General features: G+C 36.8%; 1 protein-coding gene across 1 annotated transcript in view; it reads left to right on the top strand.

The window, feature by feature from the left end:
* Positions 1-26,180, top strand: part of CNTNAP2 (contactin associated protein 2) — a 2,668,322-nt gene that overhangs the window by 1,765,258 nt on the left and 876,884 nt on the right. The window contains exon 13 of the mRNA XM_043968036.1: positions 25,371-25,571. Coding sequence (XP_043823971.1) covers positions 25,371-25,571 — 201 coding nt within the window. The remainder of the gene's footprint in view (positions 1-25,370; positions 25,572-26,180) is intronic.

The following is a 26,180-nucleotide window of genomic DNA, read 5'->3' as shown; positions in this document are numbered from 1 at the left end:
ATTCAGAAACAAAAAGACAGTATGGTATAGTAAAAAGAATGCTGGGTCTTGAGCCAGATAACCCGTGTACAAATTCTAGCTCCCTGGATAAGTCACTTAACTTCTTTGTTTCCCAGTTCTCTCATGTGTACAATGAGGGGGTTGGACTTGAGGGCTTCTAAGACAGTTCTTACTCTGTATATGTGATCCCATCAGAGTAAACAAACAATAAGTTGGCAGCCATTTCTTAAGTGCATTTTAGATGCCAGGCATTGTGCATGACCCTTAGGATATAAAGAAAAAATGAAAATGGTTCCTGTTCTCAAGGAATTTACATTCAGACACTTGGGAAGTGGTCCCCAGGGAGGTCCAATTGGGTTTGGAATGTTGCCCTCAGTGATGAGTGGAGTCATTGGGGATTGGATTGGTAGACCTTTTCTGAGGAAAAGGTCAAAGCTGATTTCATTATGCTTCCAGAACTGGAATTGAAGAGAGGATGGGTATACCTACAGCAGCTTGCTGGCTTACCAGGGGATAGCCACGTAGTAAAGTAAAATATGGCTATAGCCAGCCCTGCATTTAGGGATATAGATGGCTGAAGCAACCCACAATCAGGTCAGGAATTTCAGATGATAGGTAACCTTGAGATCAGAAAAGCGAACTTGTGGCCTTCACAAGTACCACCCAGGTTATAGATACCCGCCTATGAAGACTTAGGAATCCCTTGCACTGTAATCCAAGGCTTTTTAGAGCAATTTTGGAATGATTTGCTGTTCCATCCATTTCCCCTTCACATCTCTCCAAAGCTGATCCCAAGAAATATTTGTTTTGACTTTATACAAAGTAATTACTGTCATTTCCACGAACTGCTTACCACTTACGGCTAATTGCTATAAAGCATGACAATGATTGTTTATATCATTAAATGTCATTTAAAGTTTTATTTGATTACTAAATTGTTCAAAAAGGCTCAGCCTTCTGCTTAAAAAAATCATGTCATGAAGTCTTTATAGCTACACAATTTGATTAGTCTAACAAATAAGGACGATGCATCCATATTTTGTGATTTGGGATATGGAAAAGAATTTGGGGAATAATTTCTAATCCTGTAAATTCTTTAACTAATTTTTACTACAACATTTATTCAGTGTATATCTACCTGGCTCTGCATTCATTGGTTTCCAGGAACCCTTCCAAGATTAACCTCACTCCAGTTTAAGTAGTCTTTCACTCCATATCCTTTCATTGCTATGTACTGTGTGAACAACAAAGAGCCCCTGACTTACACATGGGTTTTATTCCAAAAGCTCATTTGTAAATCATTCTTTGGCATGTGGACTGTACTTTCTCATAGAAAAACATGATATAAATAGTAGTTCAGCTTCCAAGGTAGTGCACAAAAGCCTATTTATTCCATTATGTATCAGAAGTCCTGTGTAATGGCAAATAGAAAAAAAAAATTAAAAACACTATTACAATAAGAGCTTCAGTTACATTATAGATTAAACAGGTTTGGGGGATGGGGTGCAACCTGGGAACCTAGCCACTATGAATAGTATTATTTTGGGGGGAATATCATGGTGGATGAGAGTATAGATCTGGACAGGATCGGTTAGGAATGGGAATTCAGCTCTGTTGGAGGGATCTAACAGATGGATAGGCTAGTTGCCTTGGCATGTACTTAGACAGATCAGAAATATCACAAATATAAGCTGGTAATTAATCAAGTCTGGGGAGCTAATGGAGGAAGAAGCAAGTCTAACTTTGAAGGTAATGTGCAAAGTCTAGGAAGATCATAGAGTTGGCATTAGAAGCATTAGACTGGACTGTAATCCTAGGACAGAGACCATTTGAGTTTCTGTTCTTCTTTGATGGAATAACATAAAATTAGGAGTCATCAGAGGCCATTTAATCTAGCCCACACCCAAACAGAAAACCTTTTCTGGTATCTCTGAGAAGTTATCCAGATTCTGCCTATCCTTGTTCATCACCATTTAGAAATTACTGTGGTTGTTAGAACTGCTGCTAGTTCACATGGGATCCCAGTCTTCCTATCCAAAGACTGTATTTTGACATAACTGGCTTCCTCTGTAAACTTACGTATGTTATTTTATGTGTTTAAAAACATTACTCAAAGAAAAGGCTCTGTAGAGTCCACCAGACTGCCAGAAATATCCAAGGCACAGAAACAGGTTAAGAACCTCTGTTTTGAATATATTAATTTGTTAACGTCCTTCCTTAAAAGCAAAGTCCTGAATGGAACAGAGTATTCTACATGTGGTATGACCAAATGAATATAGGACTAGCATTGCCCTAGCTCTGGAAGTTAATAGCTGTATTATGCTTGATTAAAGATCAAGTTGGCTTCCCCATCACACCATTGGTTTATATGGAATTTACTGTCTACTAGACTCTCCAGACTACTTCTATATATTTGCCTCCTTCTTGTTACTTATACAGCTGATTTTAAAAAAACAAACTTTTGGACTATATATATAGAGGGAGAATGAGAGAGAGATAAAGATATAGATATACATGTATATATATATATATATGTCTGTATGTATATAGACATATATATACGTGTTAAATTTAATTTTCATAGTTTTGGTCAGTCATTCTAGCTCTTAAAGTTATTTTTTGGATGATGACTTTTATTCTTCAATGTGTTAGCATTCCTTCCCAGTTTTGTGATATCTGCACAAATACTTCAAGAACTATAGGAACTTGCCATTGTTTTTGTATCCATTCTCTTTCACCTGGCTTCACACATTCCTTCTATACATCTTTTATTTTTATTATTTTTTAATATTAAATTTTATCTTAATCTCATTTAAAACCATTTTTGCACTCTCACATCTTGATGCTTCTCATTGAGAAAGCAAGAAAAAGAAAACCTCATTCACTAAAATAAACATGTCTTGTAAAAATCTAAGTTGGTCACCTATTTTCCTAAATATCTACAATAATCCCTTTGTCAACTTCTGTTTTTATTATTTTTTTTGGTTTGTTTGTTTTGTTTTTGTGGGGAAATGAGGGTTAAGTCACTTGCCTAGGGTCACACAGATAGTAAGTGTCAAATGTCTGAGGCTAGATTTTAACTCAGGTCCTCCTGAATTCAGGGCCAGTGCTTTATCCATTGTGCCACCTAGCTGCCCCCAACTTCTATTTTTATGATGTCAGAATTGTTTACAGTTGTATTTTGCATTATTCATTGAGTGTGAAATATTGTGTCTTTGAGTACTCTGACTTTTACTGTTTCCATTTTACAGAGGAGAAAATTGAGGTTCAGAAAAGTTAATTAACTTGCCTGTGATCATATAGCTAAGTAAATTTCAGATGTGGGGTTTGAACTCAGTTCTTCCTGCTTCAAATCCCACATTGCTATACCATGTTACTTCTTAATATAATACTAACTCTCAGTTTAAGCCTCAAGATTCTGGCAGTATACAGCATCAACCCAGCAAAAAGGGAATCCTCTTCCACTTTCCATTCTAACCATCAACCACTCAGGAATCCAGAGAGTCTGTAAATATGAAAATATCATGTACCCACCATATGATCAAGCCCTTTGATAGTTCCTGATTATACAAAGAGAAAAGAAGGGGTCATGGCCTCAAGGCCTCAAGGGGAGCCTGGAGTTTAGTGAGGGTCACAACATATACAACAAATATGTAAATAGAAGCTAATAGAAGGAAAGAGAGTGGTGATGATGAGGGGTATTGGGAAAGGATTGGATGGGAAGTGGCATCTAGCTGAGCCTTGAAGAAAGTTCAGGATTTTAAGAGACAGAGGGGAGGAGAGGGTGAATTCCAGGTATGGTAGAAAGCTTGTACATGGGGAGAGAGGTAGAAATATGAATCCAGAGTCAGATCATTCTGGGTGGAACAAGATAGGGTCTTGAAACAGGACTGAAAAGGATGCACAAAGAAGAAGTCCTTTAAATCTTTCGTATCATTGTTGCCATCCTTCCCATAGCCTCCTACTTCTAAATAATACAATCTGTCTTATACATAAGGGACTCAATTAACATTATCACTATATGGCACTATAATAATGCTGGTCCCTTGGTAGTGTAACTCACATACCTCTGCTATCTATCCCGCACCTGAACATGGGAATAAAGAGCTCATAAATTTCCCTATAAAGCTCTGATTCTTAACATGTCACCTCATTGACTATTCCACAACAGCTGTATAGTCAATAAACATTTATAGTCTTTCTTCTTAACTTTAAGAATCATTGGTCTAGATTTAGTTACCAAGAATTACATTTACCATCTGCTAACCTGGGCACTCAAGTGAGTCACCTTCTACACGTGACTGTGTCATCCTTCCTTATTTTGGATTTCTGAATGATGCATCATATTGAAAGATTCATGTAGATCCATGGGTTTAATGGAGATGTAAGTAGTATTCTACTTAGCATCCAACCACTACCTGACATATGGCAAAGTTCCCTGTGCTCTTCCTCTCCTGTTTTAAAAGCTTGTAATTTGAAAAACAAAGCGGTTTAAGTTTTGCTCATTTTCCTGATGTAGGTTAATGAGCAAACGTAGATTAAATTTGAGTTCCAAGTCTCTAGTCCAATAATAAGTATATTAAGCCATGCAATCTTTTTTAATAACAACAGTAGAAACAAGTGTCATTTTTATACAGCATTTTAAAGTTCACAAAGCATTTACCTCATAACAGCTCTGTCAAGTAAATAGTATAAATGTTAGCATCGTTCTTCCCCACTCTCTGCCCTTTTTTTTGTTCAAATGGATTTATCATTTCATCAATCTGGAAGTTTCTTCCAGTGACAGAGGTCATAACACATCTATGAGTATCTTTCCTCTTCATCACAAACCTATGACCTCCCATAAATTCAGCAGAGGGGGTTCACCTACTGTGATGGAGGCTTTCATCACTTTTTCTTGGAATTATGAGGTTACTGTACACCTTGTCCCCATGATCTGTCTTTGTCTTCCTATCATGCAATTACTTGACGCTATCTTCTTTTTTTTGGTGGGGCAATGAGGGTTAAGTGACTTGCCCAGGGTCACACAGCTAGTAAGTGTCAAGTGTCTGAGGGTGGATTTGAACTCAGGTCGTACTGAATCTAAGGTGGGTGTTTTATCCACTGTGCCACCTAGCTGCCCCATATACTATCTTTTACTCTTGTTCTTCTTTGGAGATTTTGGATATATAGCAAATAGAACTTGCCCCTCAGTATGTGTATCTGGGACAGACAGTACAGGTGGAAAGTGAGTTGGAAAATTAAACAGGAGAAGAATAGGTTGACCTGCCTTTGAGAAATTGCAAAACTTATTTGATTACCTCCAATATTTCCTTGAAAACAAAGGCCTTTTTTTTCTTTAATGCCAATTTTCGTCTGGTTTTATTGTATGAAACCAAGATATGGAATACAGACACTTCTGAAGAATTAAAAATGAATATCCCACAGAGGGCACTGGAGGGACAAATGGCGGGTGTGAGTAGGCTTCAGCCCATGACTTATTTTAAAGAAAAGAAAACCTGAGGCTGAGAGACGTTCAGAGAGTTACTCCTGGTCTTCCAGTGCTAGTCAGAGATAGTATTTGAATCTCATTTTACTGACTCCAAAGTTTATCTTCTTTATACTGTATCTTACTTCCCTTTTGCTATTTTTTATATGCTTCCTCTTTTGAATGTGGACAAGTTAACAGCACAGCACTGGAAAAAAATTATTTGTTCAAAACACATGAGTGATAGTGGATTTAATAACATCCTCCTCCCTATATGGCCATTTTAATAGCACTAATGGATAAATAATGTTTCTATCTGCTTAATGTTTTACATTTGTGCTTCTTTTGGGTCTTCAAAAAAAACACCCTAGACTTGTTAAATTAATGGACTGGTGACTTTCAAGATAAGAAAGATAGGAAAGAAATGTGATATAATGGAAAGTGTTATATAGTGGGACCCCTGTGTTCTAGACCTGCATTTCCAGTAGTTGCCTAAATGACTTTGTGCAAATCATTTAGTTCTTTTGTTCTTCAGTTTCATCATCCTTGAAATGGATGCATTGAAAACCTAGAGTCCTAGGATCTCTTAAGTCCTTCCCGGCTTTGATGTTCAGCATCTTTGTCTGATAGTTGAATTCAGATCTCCAGTTGATTTTTCAAGTGATTGAAAATATTTTTGTGAGAATGGGAGGTTGAGATGGGAAGATCTTTGGAGAAATGCAATATGAATGTGAATTATATGTGAAAATTTCCTAGTCCTATCATCAATTCCCTTAGATACCATTTCAAAATATCTTTCAACGTCATACAGAATTTTTTAAATAAATATAATGTCTAGGGGCAGCTTGGTGGCACAGCGGATAAAGCACTGGCCCTGGATTCAGGAGGACCTGAGTTCAAATGCGGCCTCAGACTCTTGACACTTACTAGCTATGTGACCCTGGGCAAGTCACTTAACCCCCATTGCCCCACAAAAAATTTAAAAAATAAAAATAAATAAATAAATATAATGTCTAGCTGTGCTTTCATGTTTTTCATAGAAGCCAATAGAATAAAATGAATTTGTTGTTTTTTGTCTCTCTGCAGAGAAATCCATCTCTAAAAACCAGCATTACCCTTTTAAAAATATTTTAACCCTGTGTAGACCACATCTTTATTTCAGAGCCATAAATAATATAACTATTAGGAGGCAAATGGTCCTTTGTCCTGGGGCACCAGTTGTCTGCTTCCTCTCTGTAGTGATCAGTTTTCCAGCCTGTTCTAATGTTATCCTCACTGTTAACCCTCCAATCATACCCACTAAACTCCTATTGCATGATAACTCTTATATAAATCCCACTTGCACCAGAGGTATCAATGTCAGAAGAGACCCCTTACTGGAGGCACAGGAAGGATCTACACCTGTTATCAAACTGTCTTGTGCACTGCTACCACATTAAGTGTTTTTGCTCTACATGAAGGTTTATTTTTTTTTTGAGTTATGACCTTTCTTTATTGCATACAGTGGATTGAGAGACACATGGGATGTAAGATGTTGTTTTATATATTGTTTAATCTTTATAAGATGTATGACCAGTAAAAAATAGCCTTGAAGGTTCTTTTCAAGGAAGGTATCTCTCACACACATGTTAATATAATATATGACTATGATAAATGCAACCACAGAGATAAATGGGTTCAGTCAATTACTTTTATTTCACATCATAGCAAAGTATTATAAGGGGAGATATATCCTTATTAAGAGTGTTTACTAGTATCATGAAAGATTCCTATGAAGATAGCACAAAAAGAAAGGAATTCCCTTTTAATAGTGAGATTCTCCAAATGTTCCTATTCTTACCAATTATATTAGAGAGATAGCTATGCAGCATGATGGATAGAGTGTTTGGCCTATAGTCAGGTAGACAGACAGCTTCTTGAGTTCAAATCTAGTTTCAGACATTTACTAGCTATGTTACATTGGGCAAATCACTTAAACCTGTTGCTTCTGTTTCTTCACCTGTAAAATGAGCTGGAGGAAATTCCAAACCACTCTAGTATGTCTGCCAAGAACACCCTACATGAGGTCATGAAGAGCTGGATATGACTGTAAGGCAACTGAATGTAGCCTCAGACATTTATTAACCATGTGACCCCAGGCGAGTTATTTAACTCTGTTGCCTCAGTTTTCTTATCTGTAAAATGAGCTGGAGAAAGAATTGGCAAACCACGTGCAGTATCTTTGTTAAGAAAATCCCCCCAAAAGAGGCCGTGAAGAGTTAAACACAACTGAAATAACTAAACAACAAATGAACTCATATAATACAATATATATACATATAACATATTCTAAAAGTCATATTGTCTTATGTTATTATATAACATATTCCAAAAGGGTAGGTTTTAAGCTAATAAAGCTTTTTTTAAAAATGTATGTATGTATGTATGTATATATACATACACATATATATACACACATGCATATATATACACATACACACATGTATATATGTATATGGAAGGCCTATATGTATACATACATAATCTCACACAGAGACACAGAAGGCAAAGCATATGTACAAGTTAGCTGAGCCTATTGTTGAGTAGGAAGAAGAGATTGAGTTGGGTCCCATTTGGGAGATCGTATTCTTTCAATTATGACAAATTAAACACTACCACAAAGGCCTCTCTCTTTATTCAAGATTTCCCTGAAGATGCCATATACTTGTGAACCTTGGATTACCACAGTCTTAGAAGAAATAAAATGATAAGGAACCCAAGTAAAATGGAAAAACACTTTGTGGCTCTAAGTTGTCTTCATGTTCTTAGCATGCACCAAGAAGTAGTAGCCTGAAAGACATTCTTGAAGATGGATATGAGTTGAAAAGGATGATAGAATCATAAAATGGATAAACTTTCCTTCATAGTTTTAAAGATTGAAAGTGAGAGGGGTCTTCAGAGGCTATTTAGTCTAATCCCCTTATTTTATTTTATTCTTTTTTTAGTGAGGCAATTGGGGTTAAGTGACTTGCCCTGGGTCACACAGCTAATAAGTGTTAAGTGTCTGAGGCTGGATTTGAACTCAGGTACTCCTGACTCCACGGCTGGTGCTCTATCCACTGCGCCATCTAGCTGCCCCTAATCCCCTTATTTTAGTTGAGATGTAACAAAAAGGAAAGACAGCAGATAAAGAGTGCCAATGATACCCCAAGATGTTTTCTGAAAAAAAAAAAGATAATGGAGCCTCTATTGAACTTTTTTAGAAAAATTGAGAATAATTACCTAATATAAGAAGACATGGAGGACTGCAGTTTGCATTTGTGGAAGGTGTAAAATATACATTTGCAGTAAGATATTTAGTTCTTGGGTAATATTTGTATCTTCATAATACCTCTAAACTGCCTCAACATACTTAAGAAATTCCCTCCTTTAGACTCTCATTTTTAGATCCAAAATACCTCAGAATTTTTTTGGTGTTGTAATATCACTATGTGTACAAAAGGAAAGACTAAATAAATCCTGTGTTTTTTGTACAAAGTGCCAAAAGAACTAAAATAATTTTCTTAACTACTACCACTAGAGAATATGCCTTCTTTTAAGTCTCCAGTGAATATATATATATATAGAGAGAGAGAGAGAGAGAGAGAGAGAGAATCACATAAACAATGAAAGTCTCTATGTCTCAATTTTTAAAACAAATGTTGTCAGTATATCAACTGACTTAAAGATAACCAATATGTTCATGATTTTGAGTAAATGTGTGTATGTACACTTCTGTGGGTTTTTTATTCTAGTGAAAAATACATATCTATATGTATGTGTGATGTTTAAAATCTAAATGTGTGGTTGCCTTAAATTAGAAGCTTTAGCACCAGTCTTTGGGCATTAAGCATTTATTAAAGCATGCCAGATATTCATGTGGAGTTAAGAAAGTTAAGAAAAGTCCTATCTAGCCTAGAGTTCCAGCCTGGTTTGGTTCTTCCTCAAGTCCGCTGCCACAAGCCTGTTTCAACCACAAACTCTCTTCAAACTGAGTGTGGAAGCTTTTTATAGGTCTGGAGCAGAGGTGGTCCCTACACACTGCTTCAAGCTGATTGGTAGGTGTCATCCAAATCCATTGGTTCACTGGACTTGAAGCTGGTCTCAAGTTAAGTTCAAAGTCCTTAGCTTCTGAGAACAATACCCTCTTAAGGGCTAGCCAAGTGTGGTTACAATCTAGTTAACTTGAAGTAAGCTAATCAGCAGTCAATCATTCTCACTTAATTCAATCAATTTAGATTAATCTCCAGGTGAGCCTTTGAGTATCTGCCAAATCCCATTATTTTCTCACGCATGTGCATATATATATATATATATATACATATACATATATATATGTATCTATGTGTGTATATGTATATAACACACACATATATATATACACATGTATGAAATGGATATGTGCACATACATATATATGGAATTTATGTTATTTAATATATATTTCATTCTACCAGGAATAAAATCTATTTTTTTACTTCCCCCATATCTTCATAAAAAGAATGAGTATTATATTTATATATGAGTTGAAATTGAGACAGGCTTATGGAATTTTAGTTCCTTTGGATTTATTAATTTTGATCTCTAGAGGGTTTCTTTTCCTAAAAAGTTATTTCTAGATAATTATTATCACTATGGAACTTAATCTGTCAGACTGTCTTGCTAATATTCTTCACAATGGGGGCTGCTTCAGCAAAGAGAAACTAAGTTAATCAGAAAAATTAAGTACTGGGAGAGGTTGATTATTTGGGGATTTTTTTTTTCAGGATGATAAAATGTTCTCTCTTTCATGGGCAAAAAAAATCATCTATTTAGCATACAGGAAAAAAATAGGGCTCAGTTTGGGAAAATTTTAGCAGTGGGTCCCCATTCTCAATGCACTCAAGGAAGTAAATCGCTGCTGTTCACTGAATCTTTTTAAGTGGAGGGGGCTGACAGTAAAGTACATGAGGGTCAACATGAAAGGAATGACCATTACACATGCATCTCTCTAGCTAATATAGAATCTAGCTGTTATTTTCAATTGGGTATTTTCTGTTACATCAAAGCTTTTCATATAGAAATGGTTGGTCAATACCAGAAAGGCTCTCATCTCTCAGATTGTTTTGTTAAAACTTGTAGTTAAACTCATTTGAGGTTGCTGATTAAAAAACAAACAAACAAACTAACAAAAAGACCTCAGTAATAGGGGTGGAGTAGGGTAAAGATACATAAAGCTGATTATGAGAAAATTTTAAGCATTTTATCTGACTTTGAATTTACAGTAGTTTCCAAGGGAAATTAGTTGTTTTTTTTTTAATAGGATATTTATCTTTAACACATGAAATAATGGGTGTTAAAATGATTATTCTTTTCTGGCATGTCATTGAAAAGACTTGTAACCTCCATGATTTTTGGCCAGGCTCCCCTTCTCCCATGCAGTGAGAATGTTTTCACGTATCAAAAGGGTTTTGGTTTTTTTCTCATAAAATAATTATCATTTCACACTACAAACACCTGGCAGAAGACATAATAATAGTGATTTCTATAAACACCTTGTGATTTATAGCCTAGAATCTGGCCAGTTACATTTCTTCCCAATTCTAAGCTGAATTTCCTATCCAGCAGTCCTTGGAATCATTCATTTTGTTTTTATTATGCTCTTTTTCAGCTCTTACATTTTGCTATTTAAAAAATATTTCCTAAGTAAGGAGTTCTAAGTAAGTCTATCATTCTCAACAATCTCTTATGATTGCCTTTCTTGCAAAGCATTTCTAAGCATAAACCAAATTTTATGAAGCTTCAGTCCATAGAGTTGTCTGGTGGGATATAACTCAGAGGACTGCAGTTCATATAAATGTTATATGTGGGTGCTTAAATCCTTTTGGTGGTGATGATAGAGATATTGATGTGGAAAGGGTTCAAGGAGGGAATGTGGTGTCAAGGCAATCCTTAGAACTAATAGGACAGATTATTTTAATCAAAAATGTGTTTAATAAAAACTGATAGGGGCAGCTAGATGGCGCAGTGGATAGAGCACCGGCCCTGGAGTCAGGAGTACCTGAGTTCAAATCCGGCCTCAGATACTTAACACTTACTAGCTGTGTGACCCTGGGCAAGTCACTTAACCCCAATTGCCTCACTAAAAAAAAAAAAAAAGAATATGAAATAAAAACTGATAATTCTATAATTAAGATGGTTATGGAGCCAAAAAATGGCCACTATGATAGTCAAATTTAGATACCTTCAGATTTCAATTAGTTTCTAATTTCTGTCCAAAATAGGAACTGAGTCAACTCTCTTTTGTAATGAATAACAAGTCTTTATGTTATTGAGATAAACTGTAAGCCATCTGATATACAGAAAATATGTATTTTTCATTGTGAGGGGGAAAGAAAAAAGATTATCTTGTGATAATATTTAAACACAATTTACCAACCTCACAATGGAATGAAATATGAACAAATATGTTGTTTTTTTCTTTCTAGAAAAAAAAAAGCTACCATATCTTTAGAAAAAAATAAATCCCACATTATTTTAGAGGTGGATGAGCTCCCATTGTTTATAGTTTCTTGTTCATAGTGCTTGATTTGTCATCCATCTTTGGGCTGGAATGGGGAACATAAAAATAATAAACACTTTCTACCACCTGCAGAACATCATCTGAATTTTTACTTCATTTCCTTAGCTTCTTGTGTTCCCTGCAGAGGATCCATCTGCTTCACATGCCTTATTTCTCTACATGTGATTACAGCCACTTATACCACCTGAGTTGCATACATAGATGGTATTATGGAGTACCTGGAGACTTAAACAGCCTGACAGAGTGAAATAGAAGCACAGAGCCATTCTAATGTCAGGGTCGGGGCAACCTAGAGATGTTCCTGGTAGGTTTATTTTGAATGCAAGAAGCTGGTAACAAACAGCTAACAAATTAAATCCTGTCTGGAACATCATGAAGTATTGAAATGAGTTAAAAATAACAAAACAAAAAAATCCCTATGTTATAAATACATATGCTTAATTTAGAAAAGACATTTGAATATTTTTGGCATATTTACAAATAATGTTTCAAAGGTACATTTTTCTTTATACAATGACTATGTTCCTAAAAGGACAGCTAGGTGGCACAGTGGATACAGTGCCAAACTTGGAGTCAGGAAGACCTGAGTTCAGATCTGTCCTTAGACACTAACTGGCTATGTGAACCAGAGCCAGCCACTTCACCCTGTTTACCTCAGTTTCCTCATCTGTAAAATGAACTGGAGAAGGAAATGGGAAATCACTCTACTACTGCTGCCAAGAAAACCCTGAAAACAAGTCAGGAAGAGTCAGACACAACTGAAATGACTGAATGATAACAAAAATATTCCTAAAAATTACATTTAAAACTAATTTTAGGAAATCAAATCACGTTTTGAAAGTACCGGAGAAACTTACTGTTTTAAAGTACTTAAGCCAGACTCACCTATCTACTATTTTTTCATACATGACATTCAGTTCCCTATTTCTGTTCCTTCCCACAAGCTTTCTTCTCTCACCTAGAATACTCTCTCTTATCCCTTCCACCTATTAGATTTTTTTCTAATTTTCCCTTAATGCTTAATTGAAGTTCTATGCCCTGCATGAAGCCCTTTCTGATTCCACAGTTGCTAGTGGCCTGTGTACCTTCCTGAAAATCCCTTTTATATACTATATATATATATTTTTTTCTCTCTGTGCATGTTGTTTTGCCTAACAATAATAATCCAGAGGGAAAGGACTCTTATGTTTTTCTCTTTGTATATCCTCAGCTTCTATCAAGATGCCTGGTACATGTCAGATGCTCAATAAACTTGTGTTAAAAGTAAAAGAGTAGGGGCAGCTAGGTGGCGAAATGGATAAAGCACCAGCCCTGGATTCAGGAGGACCTAAGTTCAAATCCAGCCTCAGACACTTGACGCTTACTAGCTGTGTGACCCTGGGAAAATCACTTAACCCACATTTACCTGCAAAAAAAAAAAAAGAAAAGAAAAGAAAAAGAAAAGTAAATGAGTGGGGGCAGGTAGGTGGAGCAGTGGATAAAATATTGGCTCTGGATTCAGGAAAACCTGAGTTCAAATCTGGCCTCATACACTTGGCACTTACTAGCTGTGTGACCCTGGGCAAGTCATTTAACCCTCATTGCACTGCCAAAAAATAAATAAGCAAATAAATGAGTGAATGAAAATGATTCCTTTAGTAAAACAAATAATTCACTTGCAAGATCAACTTTTATAAAGGTCGGTTTCATTGCTCAGATTTGCTTATAGTGAAGTTCATTTTGGGTAACTTCCAGGGTGAGTCTATGAAGCATGAATCAAGGTCAACCAATTATCAGTCATTTCTTATCATAGTGATCTGCCCTATCATGAAGGATCCTGGGCTATTAAGGGTTAACTGAAGTAAAAGATTCTGCCTATCCAGGCAGGTCAGAGAAATGCAGGACCAGGAAGGGAAAGTAGAAAGCTAAGGACAGAGAATATTACTCTATGGATGCTCTTTCACTATTTTTATTTTCCACAGCCTATAACACTGTCAGAATCCCATAGTAGGAATAAATAGAGCAAGCAGAGTTAGGGGGTCAGGCATTTTCTCAAGAGTCATGGAGATCAAGTCATGAGTTGGCAGAAAAAGAAGAGAGGTTCATGGAGAAAGGGATTTCAGTGTCTGAAATTCAATAAGGCCAGAAACAATTGAAACTGGCAGATTTATTTTTATAAAGTTTGGAAGTTTTGTATAAACACATAAGGCCGAGTGGCTGGATCTCAGAATAACTCAGAACTATGACTTTGCTAATACTCCTTTTTAAATCCTAGAATTTGGGGCTAACTTCATTAACTTTTGTCCCCTTTAATCTTCTGAACACATTTAAACTGTGGATAATTCCTTATTGCTTTCTTGCCCCAGGGGAAGTAACTGAGATTCTGCACATTATCTCACCTTGATAGATTGTAAACTTTTTGAAGGCAGGAAATGCATTTCATTCATCTTTATCTCCATTGTGATGAGTGCCTAGCACCATCATTTGCACATGATAGGTGCTCAATAAAGAATTATTGAATTAGATTAGTTTCTTAAAGGACTCATCATTCTAGAATGGTCCCTTAGGACCATTATCCACAGCCATCCCTGGCCAGAGCTCTAGCCATTCAAAGATCTTGACTTACTGAAAAACAGACTAACCAAAGGATCCTAAGTATGTTGAGCCTTTAGGGCCCTCAGTGGTGAGAGTCAGAGGGTCCTCAGAAGTTCCACAGATGCTGGCCTCAATGGAGAAAAGATAAGGGATCTCAAAGCCTAGGGTTGATTGCTGAGGATATGGAATTTTCCATATCATCTTCCACCTTTGTCCTAAAGGTCCCTTAAAATACCACATTGTACAAGGAAAAACAAGGACTTGGGGGAAAAATATAATATTGTACATTTTACATACATGATTTCTAGATTAGATAGATGCTAAAAATAGAACACTTTTGTACTCCTAAAGAACATATAGTTTTTATATAACATAGTAATCCAAAGAATACATCAAATTTACTGGTTTACCAAATTCTTTCTAAGAAATATGCAGTGGAAAATGTCAGATTTTTTTTTCATGCATTTTACATTATGTGTATACATATACATATAAATCTCACACATTGAATGTCTTTATTATATGATCCCACTACTGTTATAAGGATAAAGACCTTAATTTTTACATTTTGTGATAAGACTAAAGGAAAACTTATCCCACATCCCCCCTTCCTTCTTTTAGATACAAGATACTCTCATAACTGTTAATACACATTTGCCATCTAAGGTTTAATGGCACCCAAGGAGTCACTAAAATGGGATATAAGCAAATATTAAAATCAAATTAAAAATACATGTAGAATAAATTTTATTTGTTTGATTTTTGTTTTTTTTAACCAACACAATCAAATATATGTATTCTATTTTGTATGAATGTCCAAATACCATTGAACAGATCTTAAAGAACCAACAGACTGTTGTGAATGTGTATTAAAAATAATTGAAGAAATGGCTAAATCTTATCTAACCCATGTGGTGCAATGAAAAGAATACTCCGTCTACTGTCAAAGGACCTGGTTCAAATCTTCATCTAGCAATTACTACCTGTGTGACCTTGGGCAAGACATCAACTCCCTGAACCTCAGTTTCTTCTTCTATAAAATGACAGGGTTGCACTAGATAGCCTCTGAGCTCCCTTCCAACTCTATACCTGTGATATTATTCCTATATGGTACAAAGAATAGACAATGGGACTTAAAGTCAGGAAGATCTGAGTTTGAAACCTGCCTCAAACACTTACTAGCTATGTGACCCTAGGGAAATAATTTTCCTCATTTGTAAAATGGAGAAAATAATAGCACTTAGTTCCTAGGGTTGTTGTGAAGATAAAATTAAGTATTTGTATAGTGCTTTGCAAGCCTTAAAGTACTGTATAAATGCTAGAAGTCATCATTATTAGAAGCAAAGAATTTTACATGAAAAGGAAAATTATAGATGTTCACACATTGTTGCTCATTCTTCATTTTCAAGGAAGACCAGTGACATCACAGGGTGATGTCTTGACTCAGGCATGAATTGATTTAAGTGAGGCAGAGTTGCATAAAATCATCAGCCTCACTCTTTCTAAGTCCACTGGCAAGAGACACCTTATAAAGAAAATATAAAGAAAGTTAGTTTTCTGATTGAATGATGAAATGTGCATGTGGTGATGCTAAGGAAGATTTCATCTCAGGATCATTAATGAATTATTTTCATTAAAGTTCTGGGTGATTTCAGTAAGGTCCTTGAGGTAGAACCAGGAATAAATCACAAGTTTTTAATGTGATTATGTTTGCTTAAATTTAAAAGTTTAAATATGCATAATCATGTTATTAAATAGATAAATATATATATGCACATATATGCATATACACACATATCTATATCTATAGATGCATGGATGGGTGGGTGGATGGATGGATGGATGGTTGGATAGATAGATCACTTTAAGGAAGTTTTTAGTTCATAAAGCTACTATATAGTGTAGAATTGAACAAATATTTTGATGGAAACTAAGACAGATGGAAGAGTCTATGAGGTAAAAATCTGCAATGTCATTCAGAGGATAGAAAATTGTGGGCTGGAAGCTATTTCTAACAGGAAGGAAATAGAGTTGGCCTTTGTAAGTTAATGGAACCTTAATTCATCCAAAAGCAAACCTCAATGTTAGAGTACAGATGACAGTGCCATTACTGTCAGAATTCTGTCAGAAGAGAAGAGAGTTAAGTAATACAGCTGCTAGTTTCTTTATATGGCCCAGGAAGCCAAGGGTAACTCAAGTTGACTTAAGAGGAAATGCAAGATGCCACCAGAAATAGCATAAAAGTGGTGCTATTGCTAATAAGGGACTGTCTCTATTTCCTTGAGTACTTAGAGGCTTTGCACAAAGAACTAGACAGGTCTTTATAATGGCATGTTTAGCTCATACTAGGGGAGGGTCCAAGGCTAAAAATGAAGCCCATAGAGTTGAGGGGAAAGAGAGAAGAAGAGTTTGAGACAAAGGATTTCTCTCAGTCTTAGTTACAAGCAGTGCATACAACTGGGTATCAGTTGCTGAGGAGGCCTGCTACAACTGGATCTGTCACCAGTAGAGTCAGTCCCCAGGGCCTTGGCTCTGACGATCTTCAGACTATGACTGGAAGAAAAGGGGGGGAGGCAGAAATGAGTCTTAAGAAAGGCTACCCTAGGACTGGGCATACCTCGTTACGTAAAGCTTTCCATCTTTCCTCAGGATCATAGATAGACCAAGAACTGGAAGAGACCTCAAAGGACATCTCATTCAAACTTTTCATCATCACCCCACCCCACATCACAATTTTACATTTGAGGAAACTTGAGGTCCAGAGAACTAAGTATTTTATCCCAGGTCGTATATGCAATAAGGTCCGTAGGCAACTAGGCAAGAGTGGATTTATCTACTGGGCCTGCAGTAGGAAGATCTGAGTTCACTTTTGGCCTAAGACTCTTACATTAGATGTGTGAGCCAGAGAGCCCTTTCTCCTACTGCATATGTTTTCTTCCTAGTCATTGATTCAGATGTTTGAATTCTTGTCACTTCTTCAAGAAAGAAATGTATCCTTTTGTATACTAGTTATAACTTTTCACCCCTCGAGGGGGTAACATCAGAAAAGTTTGACTTAAAAGGTGCTTAAACAGGAATATGAAGTTAAGAAAGTAGATTGGAAAAAAGGATAAGTATATAGCAGCAGTTGGTGTTTGTTCTGTGGCCAAAGCCACAGGCTGCTTCAAAGACAACAATGTTAATACAGAGTGATTTTCTAGTATTTTTCTATATTTTACTTTGGTAAATATTTCTCTCTCATTTTATGTATTAATTAGCATTGCAGATGTCTGGCAGTTCATTTATTTTTTCTTGTTATTTATTTATTACTTTCTATCACATATGATGACACGTTTACAAACACCTTCTGTTTTGCTTATAAAGGAGAGTATTGAATCTTTAATTTAGGAAATCTGTATATTTGTTTCACCTTAATCATGAAGTGACCAGGCGTAATCTGCTCATTTCCAGCTACCCAAACTACTGGTACTTCCTAACACCTGGTGGCAGTGAAAACAAGGAGGCATAATAAAATTCAGAGCCTGGTTTATAGAAGAAGCTCAGATGAGAATTATGACAAAATTTGAAGGAAATAAAAAAGTGATGGTTATGATGTTGCTACTGATGTTGATGATGGACAACAAAACTATGAAAATGATAACATAGATTTGAAGGAATAATCTAATGCATGGTTAATATTACATATGTATGTATGTATGTGTACATGGATGTATAATGACGTGTTGGAATGTGAGTCAGAAAGACTCACAAATTCCTTCTTAGGTTTTTAATATCTATATAACCTTGGGCAAGTCACTTAAATTCTCTTAGCCTCAGTTTCTTCATCTGTAATTTGGGGATAATGGCACCAATCTGTTAAGTATTTCTTAAGCATTGCCCAGGTGCTCTGTTAGGCTACGAGGATAAAAAGATAAAAATAAAAGTTTTTGCCTTCTAGGATCTTAGTAACTGAATAAGTGTTTCTTAATCATCAATTTTGTTCCAGGTATACCTTTAAGTGCTAAGAATATGAATAAAGACAAAAGACAGTCCCTGCCTTCAAGGAACTCACTGGCTAATGGGGAAAACAGTATGCAAGCTATGTATAAACAAGCTATGGAGGAGATAACTTGGAAATAATCAGCAGAGGCAAGGCACTAGAATGCAGAGATACTGGGAAAGGCTTCCTACAGAAGGTGGGATTTTAGCTAGAACTTGAAAGAAACAAGGAGGTGATGAGGAAAAAGGTAAAGAAAAAGGCAACAATCTAGCGGTGGAGTGTCTTATTCAGGGAACCTCAAGGAAGCCAGTGTCACTGAATTGGAGAATATTTGGTGGTGTGTGAGGTGCAGAGAATACTGGAAAGGTGTGAAGGCAACAGGTTATAAAGGGTCTTGAATTCTAGAAGCTTTTTTGTTTGACTCTAGATGACCAGAGCCACCAGAGTTTTTTGAATAAAAGAATGATACGGTTGGACTGACCCTTCCGGAAGATCAAATTGGTGGCTGAGTGGACAGTACCCATTCTATTAAGGGAGATAACTTATAAATGGATTACAGTATACAAAATAAATATGAGATAATTTGGGGGGGGGGGGAGAGCACTAGTAGCCAGGGGATCAGCAAACCCCTTTCTGTGGAAGGTACTGATTGAACTGGGTTTGAAACAGAAAAAAAAAAAAAAAGGAAGAAGAAACTAAAACATAGGAGTGTGTTTCAGACATTCTAGGGAATCACTTGTACAAAGACATGGATATGAGGCGTGAGTGTTACCTGTGAAGAAGAGCAAAAAGCCCAGTCTATCTGTATCATAGTATGGGAAGGAGAAAAATACCAAATAAGGCTAGAAAGGTAGGTTGGTCTCAGGTTTAAAGGACTTTGAAGGCAAACAGGAGTTTCTTTCAGATCGTAAAGGCAGTAGGGAGTATACTAAAAGATATGAAGTGATATGCTCAAATCTGTACTTTAAGGAAAGACAATTGTATTCTTTTTAAAAAAATTTTGCCCAGGACGTTATACCCATTATACTATGTTATGAAAATGCTTAATGCTTGTTTTATCCCATAAATTAAAAATTAGATTAAATTTTTGAAAAAAGGAAATCCCTAAGAATTACTATCATATAAACAAGGATCAGTGAGTGGGCAGAGTCGGACTTTGATATAGGAAGAAACTCCCTAACAAAATTGCCTAAAAGTAGGTTGTATTGTAAGCTACATGCCCATTTGTTGGGGATCAGATCAGATCAAATTATCTTTTTATGCTCATGACCACACATAAAGCAAAGCTGTGTAGTGGCTGAAAAAGTGCCCTCAAAGCCAAGAATATTTAGGTTCTAGTTTTACCTCTGCTACATATTTGTTTTTTGTTTGTGGGCTTTTTGTGGGTTGTGTGTGTGTGTGTGTGTGTGTGTGTGTGTGTGTGTGTGTGTGTGTGTGAGGCAGTTGGGGTTGTGACTTGCCCAGGGTCACACAGCTAGTAAGTGTCAAGTGTCTGAGGCCAGATTTGAACTCGGGTCCTCCTGAATCCAGGGCCAGTGCTCCATCCACTGCACCACCTAGCTGCCCCCTCTGCTATATATTAACCCTGAGCAAGTCCATTAATTTCTCACTGCTCTAGACAACTCTCCAAGACTTAAGTTTTGGTGAAGTTGCCAACTTGTTTTGGTTCATGGAGTTTCCTATACAAGAATTCCCTATCATAGGTACAATCTCCCCCTGTATTTGAGTAGGATCATAGATCTAGACCTAGAAGGGACCATTAAGGTCCACATTTTTGCAGAGGAGGAAATTGCCTGGCCCAGGGATGTTAGATCACTAATTCAGGAACACAGAGTAATTCATAAACATCAGCGACAAGAATAGAACCTGGTTCTCCTGAATCTAGACTTAGTGCTTTTCCAGATGTGCCAAGATGTTATAGAAGAGATTATTTCTAGGACACAAGTTAGAGTACATGACATCTGATGTTGTTTTAAACTCAAATTCTTTGATTCTTTGAAAATCCAGGAAGGAATTCAGAAGTGGCCATAAGTCATTATCCTCTTAAATCTTGACCACTAGTGACACTATACACTTGAATATCCTCTTCCAGAACAAGTCACTTAAAAATCTTGGATTTTATGTCATTTGTACTCTTTAGGTTTACTTAATGCTTATTTTCAAATCAGTCGATAGCAGGAATTTATAGCTAACCACTTAACTTGTTTTCAGCAGGTCCTAGTGACAACTGGGAAATGCCCTGAAACTCCAGAGTGCAAGTATCCAGTGGGGAATAAACTAATACACACTGGGCTAGAGTCATGTCCATTAAACAGTTAGTCATTGGTTCAAGGAGTATCAATGAGGTAGAGGTACCTAAGGCACTAGCAGATGAAGTTGTACCAACAACCTTATGGGCAACTCTCAGCTCATTTGCTTCCCATTTCTATAGTTATTTCCCTCCCTGAAACCTTTAGCTCCAAATACTTGTAATTTTTTAAACTCCCAATTGATCTCCAACCTCCCACTGTTTCCCACTCTCAACTTCCTCCTCCACATTGTTTTCTGAACTAGAAATAGGACTATCACTTCAAGGAAAAAGAAGTGTCCCATTAGATCCTAATGGTATGTCTCTCCCTCTACACACTAGGGTCTCTCTGTGTTATTACCTCCCTGGTATTGACACCAGAGGAATTTTATAGGGAACCTTAGCAAAATCAGTTAATATGACAAATATTGTATTCTCACAGTGCCTATTGTGTATGCTTTGCACATGAGGAACTTTGTTCAATGAGCAAATGAATGAAGTGAATCTCAAGTATGCCTAGTTTAACAAGGGCTAGAAGCCCAACCTTAATTTACTCCATTGTTTTACTCCAGATAGACCATTGAGCAAACCCAGGTCAGAGATTATGCAGCATCCCATCTGTGAACTATAAGATAAATTTATGCTCCTTAGAAACACACTGTCAGTCTGCGTCACATATGCTTTGGCAGCCAAATGCTCTAACAGCTTCTTGGCATTGGTCTCACAAATGCTTGCTTCCTTTGCATTTTACTCGATAATTGTTTTTCTTAGATGCCACAAAACAAAGATCTTTTTGTTGCAAACCCATCAGATATCATTAAGTTCTATAGATCATTCTGGAATTGTTTTATATATTGCTAATTACAGTTCAGAAGTGGGGCACATCTTTAAAGGAGATTGAGGAATTTTTGAGGACAGTTTAAGAAATAGACTGAAAAATAGTATATGACTTATTTATGTGAGTCTGTGTACATAGATAATAAATTCTCAGATAGACACACATACATGTATATTCTCATTGCATACAATATATATGCAACATTTATACAGATATATAATATGTAACATTATTACATGTGAAGAAATAAAGGAGGAGAATGTAGCAAGGCATAATGGATAGAGATCTGGCCTTGGAGCTCCTGACATATGCTAACTGTGTGACCCTGGGCAAATAATTCAAAATTTCAGTGATCTGGGCAAATCTCAAAGACTTTAAATCACAGGTAAAGTGCCAACCTTTATTGGTAGATGGAGTTTCCTTACCTGGGAATTAGTGTGATAAGAGACTGGAAAGGTAAAGTCTGGTCCAGTGGTTGAAAACTTTGAATATCAGACTAAGAAATCTTAACAGTAGTCACAAGGAAACACATAAGGGTTCTATTAAATTATTGGAAGTGGCCTGGCACAGTGCTGGACTTCAGAGAATGACCTCCACATTTTTAGGGTCAAGGTAGTTTCCATTCTGAAATATTTCATTCTTTTTTTGGGGGGGGGGCAATGAGGGTTAAGTGACTTGCCCAGGGTCACACAGCTAGTAATTGTCAAGTGTCTGAGGTCGGATTTGAACTCAGGTCCTCCTGAATCCAGGTCTGATGCTTTATCCACTGCGCCACCTAGCTGCTCCCTGTAATATGTCATTCTTTAAGGCATGCATATATATGGCAATAGGATGAGAACATTTTATCACCTTAGCAGATACCATAAACTTTGCCCTACATATCATTTGAGGACAGAACTTATACCCTAAGGGGGAAAAGGACAATCAAGCAAGGACCGTATTAAATTCCTCTTCTCTACCCAACATAGTTCTTTTCTCTCAAATGTATATAGACTAATAGATTTAGCCCTTCAGTGTGATGCTGATGATTTATTTCATGAATTAAAGAAAAGAAAATGATGGAGCTATCTCAAATCATACTTTGATACTTTGACATTTCAAACTATCTATTATTTCATCCATAAGTGTACTCACTTCCATCAGCGCTGACTACAATCCCTCTATGCCTTAATAGGCAGTCTTCGTGACTTTTGGCTAAAATATTTTTAAAAATCCACTGTCTCACTTTTGTGAGAAGGCATTATGGACTTAGGCTCATTCTTGGATGACAGGCACACAGTATGTCACTGGAGTCCTATATCTACGCAAGCTTACTTGCTTCTGGTCATCTTCAGTTCCAAAGTCACCTTCTTTCCACAATGAAGCATTAGATTAGGATTTTAATAAATGATTCTTATTCATATGCACTTAAAATTTGACCAAAATTTAAGACCCAATGAAAATTTTCAACTTAAAGAAGATAAAAAGAAAGAATAGTGAGAGATGTTGTTGTTGTTGTTGTTTTGCCAATTATTGGACTTGTTCCTTTTTAAAAACTGTCATAAAACTTAAAGCAAAAGCAAATGGATATGTAACCTACAAATTTAGATCCATAGCACTTCTCAAAGCATAATATAATAGATGGTTACAGTTTATAGATCTTCTACCCCAAAGCATCTTTTGGTAGAAAACGACTATATTAGGTTGATCATCCCCCAGATTACTCAAATGGCTTTACCTGTCTAAAGATCCATTTTTTTTTAAAGGGATTTGCTTCTGTCTGTCCCCTCCCCCAATCTGCCCTTCCTTCTTTTGCCCCTCCCTGCCCCCCCTGTCTCTTTTTTTTTTTTTTCGGTGAGGCAATTGGGGTTATGTGACTTGCCCGGGGTCACACAGCTAGTAAGTGTCAAGGGTCTGAGGCTGGATTTGAACTCAGGTCCTCCTGAATCCAGGGCCGGTACTCTATCCACTGTACCACCTAGCTGCCCTGATCCATTTTTTCTAATACATCTTTCCTTGGAGATTCAGAATTTTACATCAACAGAAACATGCCTTATTGCTGCTTTTCTCTAGAGAGAATGGTCCAGAGGTTAGGGAAATAGAGAAACTGAGATGCTAGATTTGGGAGTGAAAATAGAGAAGTTAAATGACTTGGACAAGGTCATACAGGTGATTGTAGGATCCAACCTGGGTTGTCTGATATCTAATTAGTTTTCTCTGCATGATATCGCACTGGAGGATAGCTTGATTAAAAAGCACATTTAGGAAATAATAATGAGAAATTACCCAACAAAGAGGCAGGGAATCTTCCTCCAAGGTAGACATCCTTAAAATGAATCTCTGGAAGCAAAATTGGTTTCTTCAAGCTGGAGTATCCACTGGGTCACATATTAATCCAATTTGGTCTTTTGAGCATTTCTCTATTATTATTATTCCTCTTCTGCCTGAATGATCTGGTGTTTTAAGGTCTAGATTACTTATTCTTCCATCTTCTCCCACATTAATCTTCCTTCCCCTGACTAGTTCACTTTTTCCCTTTTCATTCTCTTAAGAAGAATTGTGGGGATCACTCAAGCCCCGTATATAATTTCATATATACTATATTATATTACATATAGTTATATACATGTAAAATTTTGCTTATTTTCAGTATCTTAATTTTTCATATCTGGGGGATTTTTTTTTTCTTTTAGGTCGCTACCACTTTAAAGACAAGCATGACCCGACATTCAGAGGCTTTAGTGTAGCAATTTCCCATTTCATCTCAGTGGAAACTCATGTCATTCCCTTGCTACCAGAATGCCTTCCCTCCCACTCCATGTCTTCCTACAAAACTCCTTGATATCTTTTAAGTATGACTTTAACCCACCTCATCAGTGATATATTACTTGAGAACTTTAGTACAATGTATTCCCTCCTCTTCTAAATTCACAGTCCACTGAATATAGTACCTGACTGCCCTCAGTCTTAACAATTCAAATGGAATTTGGAGCTGGAAAGGCATGGTAGAGCATAGAAGGGATGGTAGAGAATCCAGTGTCCTCATTTCTCCTAAGAAAAAATGATGTCCAAAGGATGGCTGAACAACTTGCTGACAGTCACACAGATAGTAAATGGCAAAGCCGGGACTCAAGCCCACGTCCTCTCCATCTAAAGCTCTTTACTCGCCTACCAAAATGACAGCTCCTTAAGGGCTGAGAACTAGCCGCATACATCTTTATATCCATTCCTCCCCTGTATTAAGCACAGTACCTTACACATAGTATACACTCAATAAACTTTTGTGGAATTAATTGAATTTTTTCAATGAATTTATTGAATGAAATGCCAGTTGCCTTGTTCTACCACTCATTTCCTCTAGCAAGATGGGAATCATCAGCCATGGGTGTAGCCTAGTTCCTCTGATAATGTGGGTGCCAAACCCCATTTCTGCTTGAAATACTTTAAATTGCTTCCTGTTTACTGGACCCACACATTTGGATGGTCATCTCCACTCCCCTTCTTGTAGAGATCCAACTGAAAAGCCGAAAGTTTAGTTATGTTTGATTCTTGTTAGCCTAACCTCAGCTAACGAAACTGTTCCAACTAGCTGATCCTTTTTCCCTGACATTTGAGGAATTATATGAATTCTAATAACCCATTGTCTGTCATTTTCTGCCCCTACAGAAGACAAAGTGTGGTCAACTGTAAATCATGACTTGCAGAAGCAGACTCCGGTGGTTGGCTACGGCCCAGAAAAATACTCAGTGTTACAGCTCAATTACAGTGCCTCCATGGATCAGATCACGGCCATCACCAGCAGTGCAGAGTATTGTGAGCAGTTTGTCTCCTATTCTTGCAAGATGTCAAGGTTGTTGAACACCCCAGGTAGGCTGAGAATGGAATGTCACTTTTAATTACTCTCTCAGCTGGTGTCTGGAATTACCTAAACAATTCAACAGGTGCAGGTGCCTAGTTCATCCTTCCAGAGGCTAGGCTTAGATGCACAGGCAGCAGTAAATGAATGAAATAAAATCTCTTGTTTTTCCAGGGAATTAGACAAAGACTACATGATTCTTGATTTGATGGATTTGCATTATTCATAGGTTTATTTTCTTTTGTTTGAATTATTTTCTGAGGCTTTTTTGTTAGAAGAGCCTCTGGCTAAAGATGTACTGGGCTTATTATAAACTTAGAGATAAGTTAGTTAAACCTGTAAGTTTTGCTTCTTTTGATAAAAGAAAAATAATTTGAATTCTGGGGCTACTCGTGTTCTAAGCCTCTGGAAATTTGTCATTATCCACACCTGCTCTGATGTATTGGCAGGTATGCTATTACTCCCATCACCATCCCAAGGTATATCTGGGAATTCTAATGCCTACAGCAGATTCGCTTTTGGTAAGAGATCATCTGAGATATAAGAAGGCCTCATTTCCTTTTGCCTAGAAAGTCTCCAGCAGGAGTTTGATGCATTTATAGTGAAGAAAACAATCTGCT

The sequence above is a fragment of the Dromiciops gliroides genome, chromosome 5, assembly GCF_019393635.1.
Source record: "Dromiciops gliroides isolate mDroGli1 chromosome 5, mDroGli1.pri, whole genome shotgun sequence".
NCBI classification, from domain to species: domain Eukaryota; kingdom Metazoa; phylum Chordata; class Mammalia; order Microbiotheria; family Microbiotheriidae; genus Dromiciops; species Dromiciops gliroides.
This window is presented reverse-complemented; position numbering and strand designations above follow the sequence as displayed.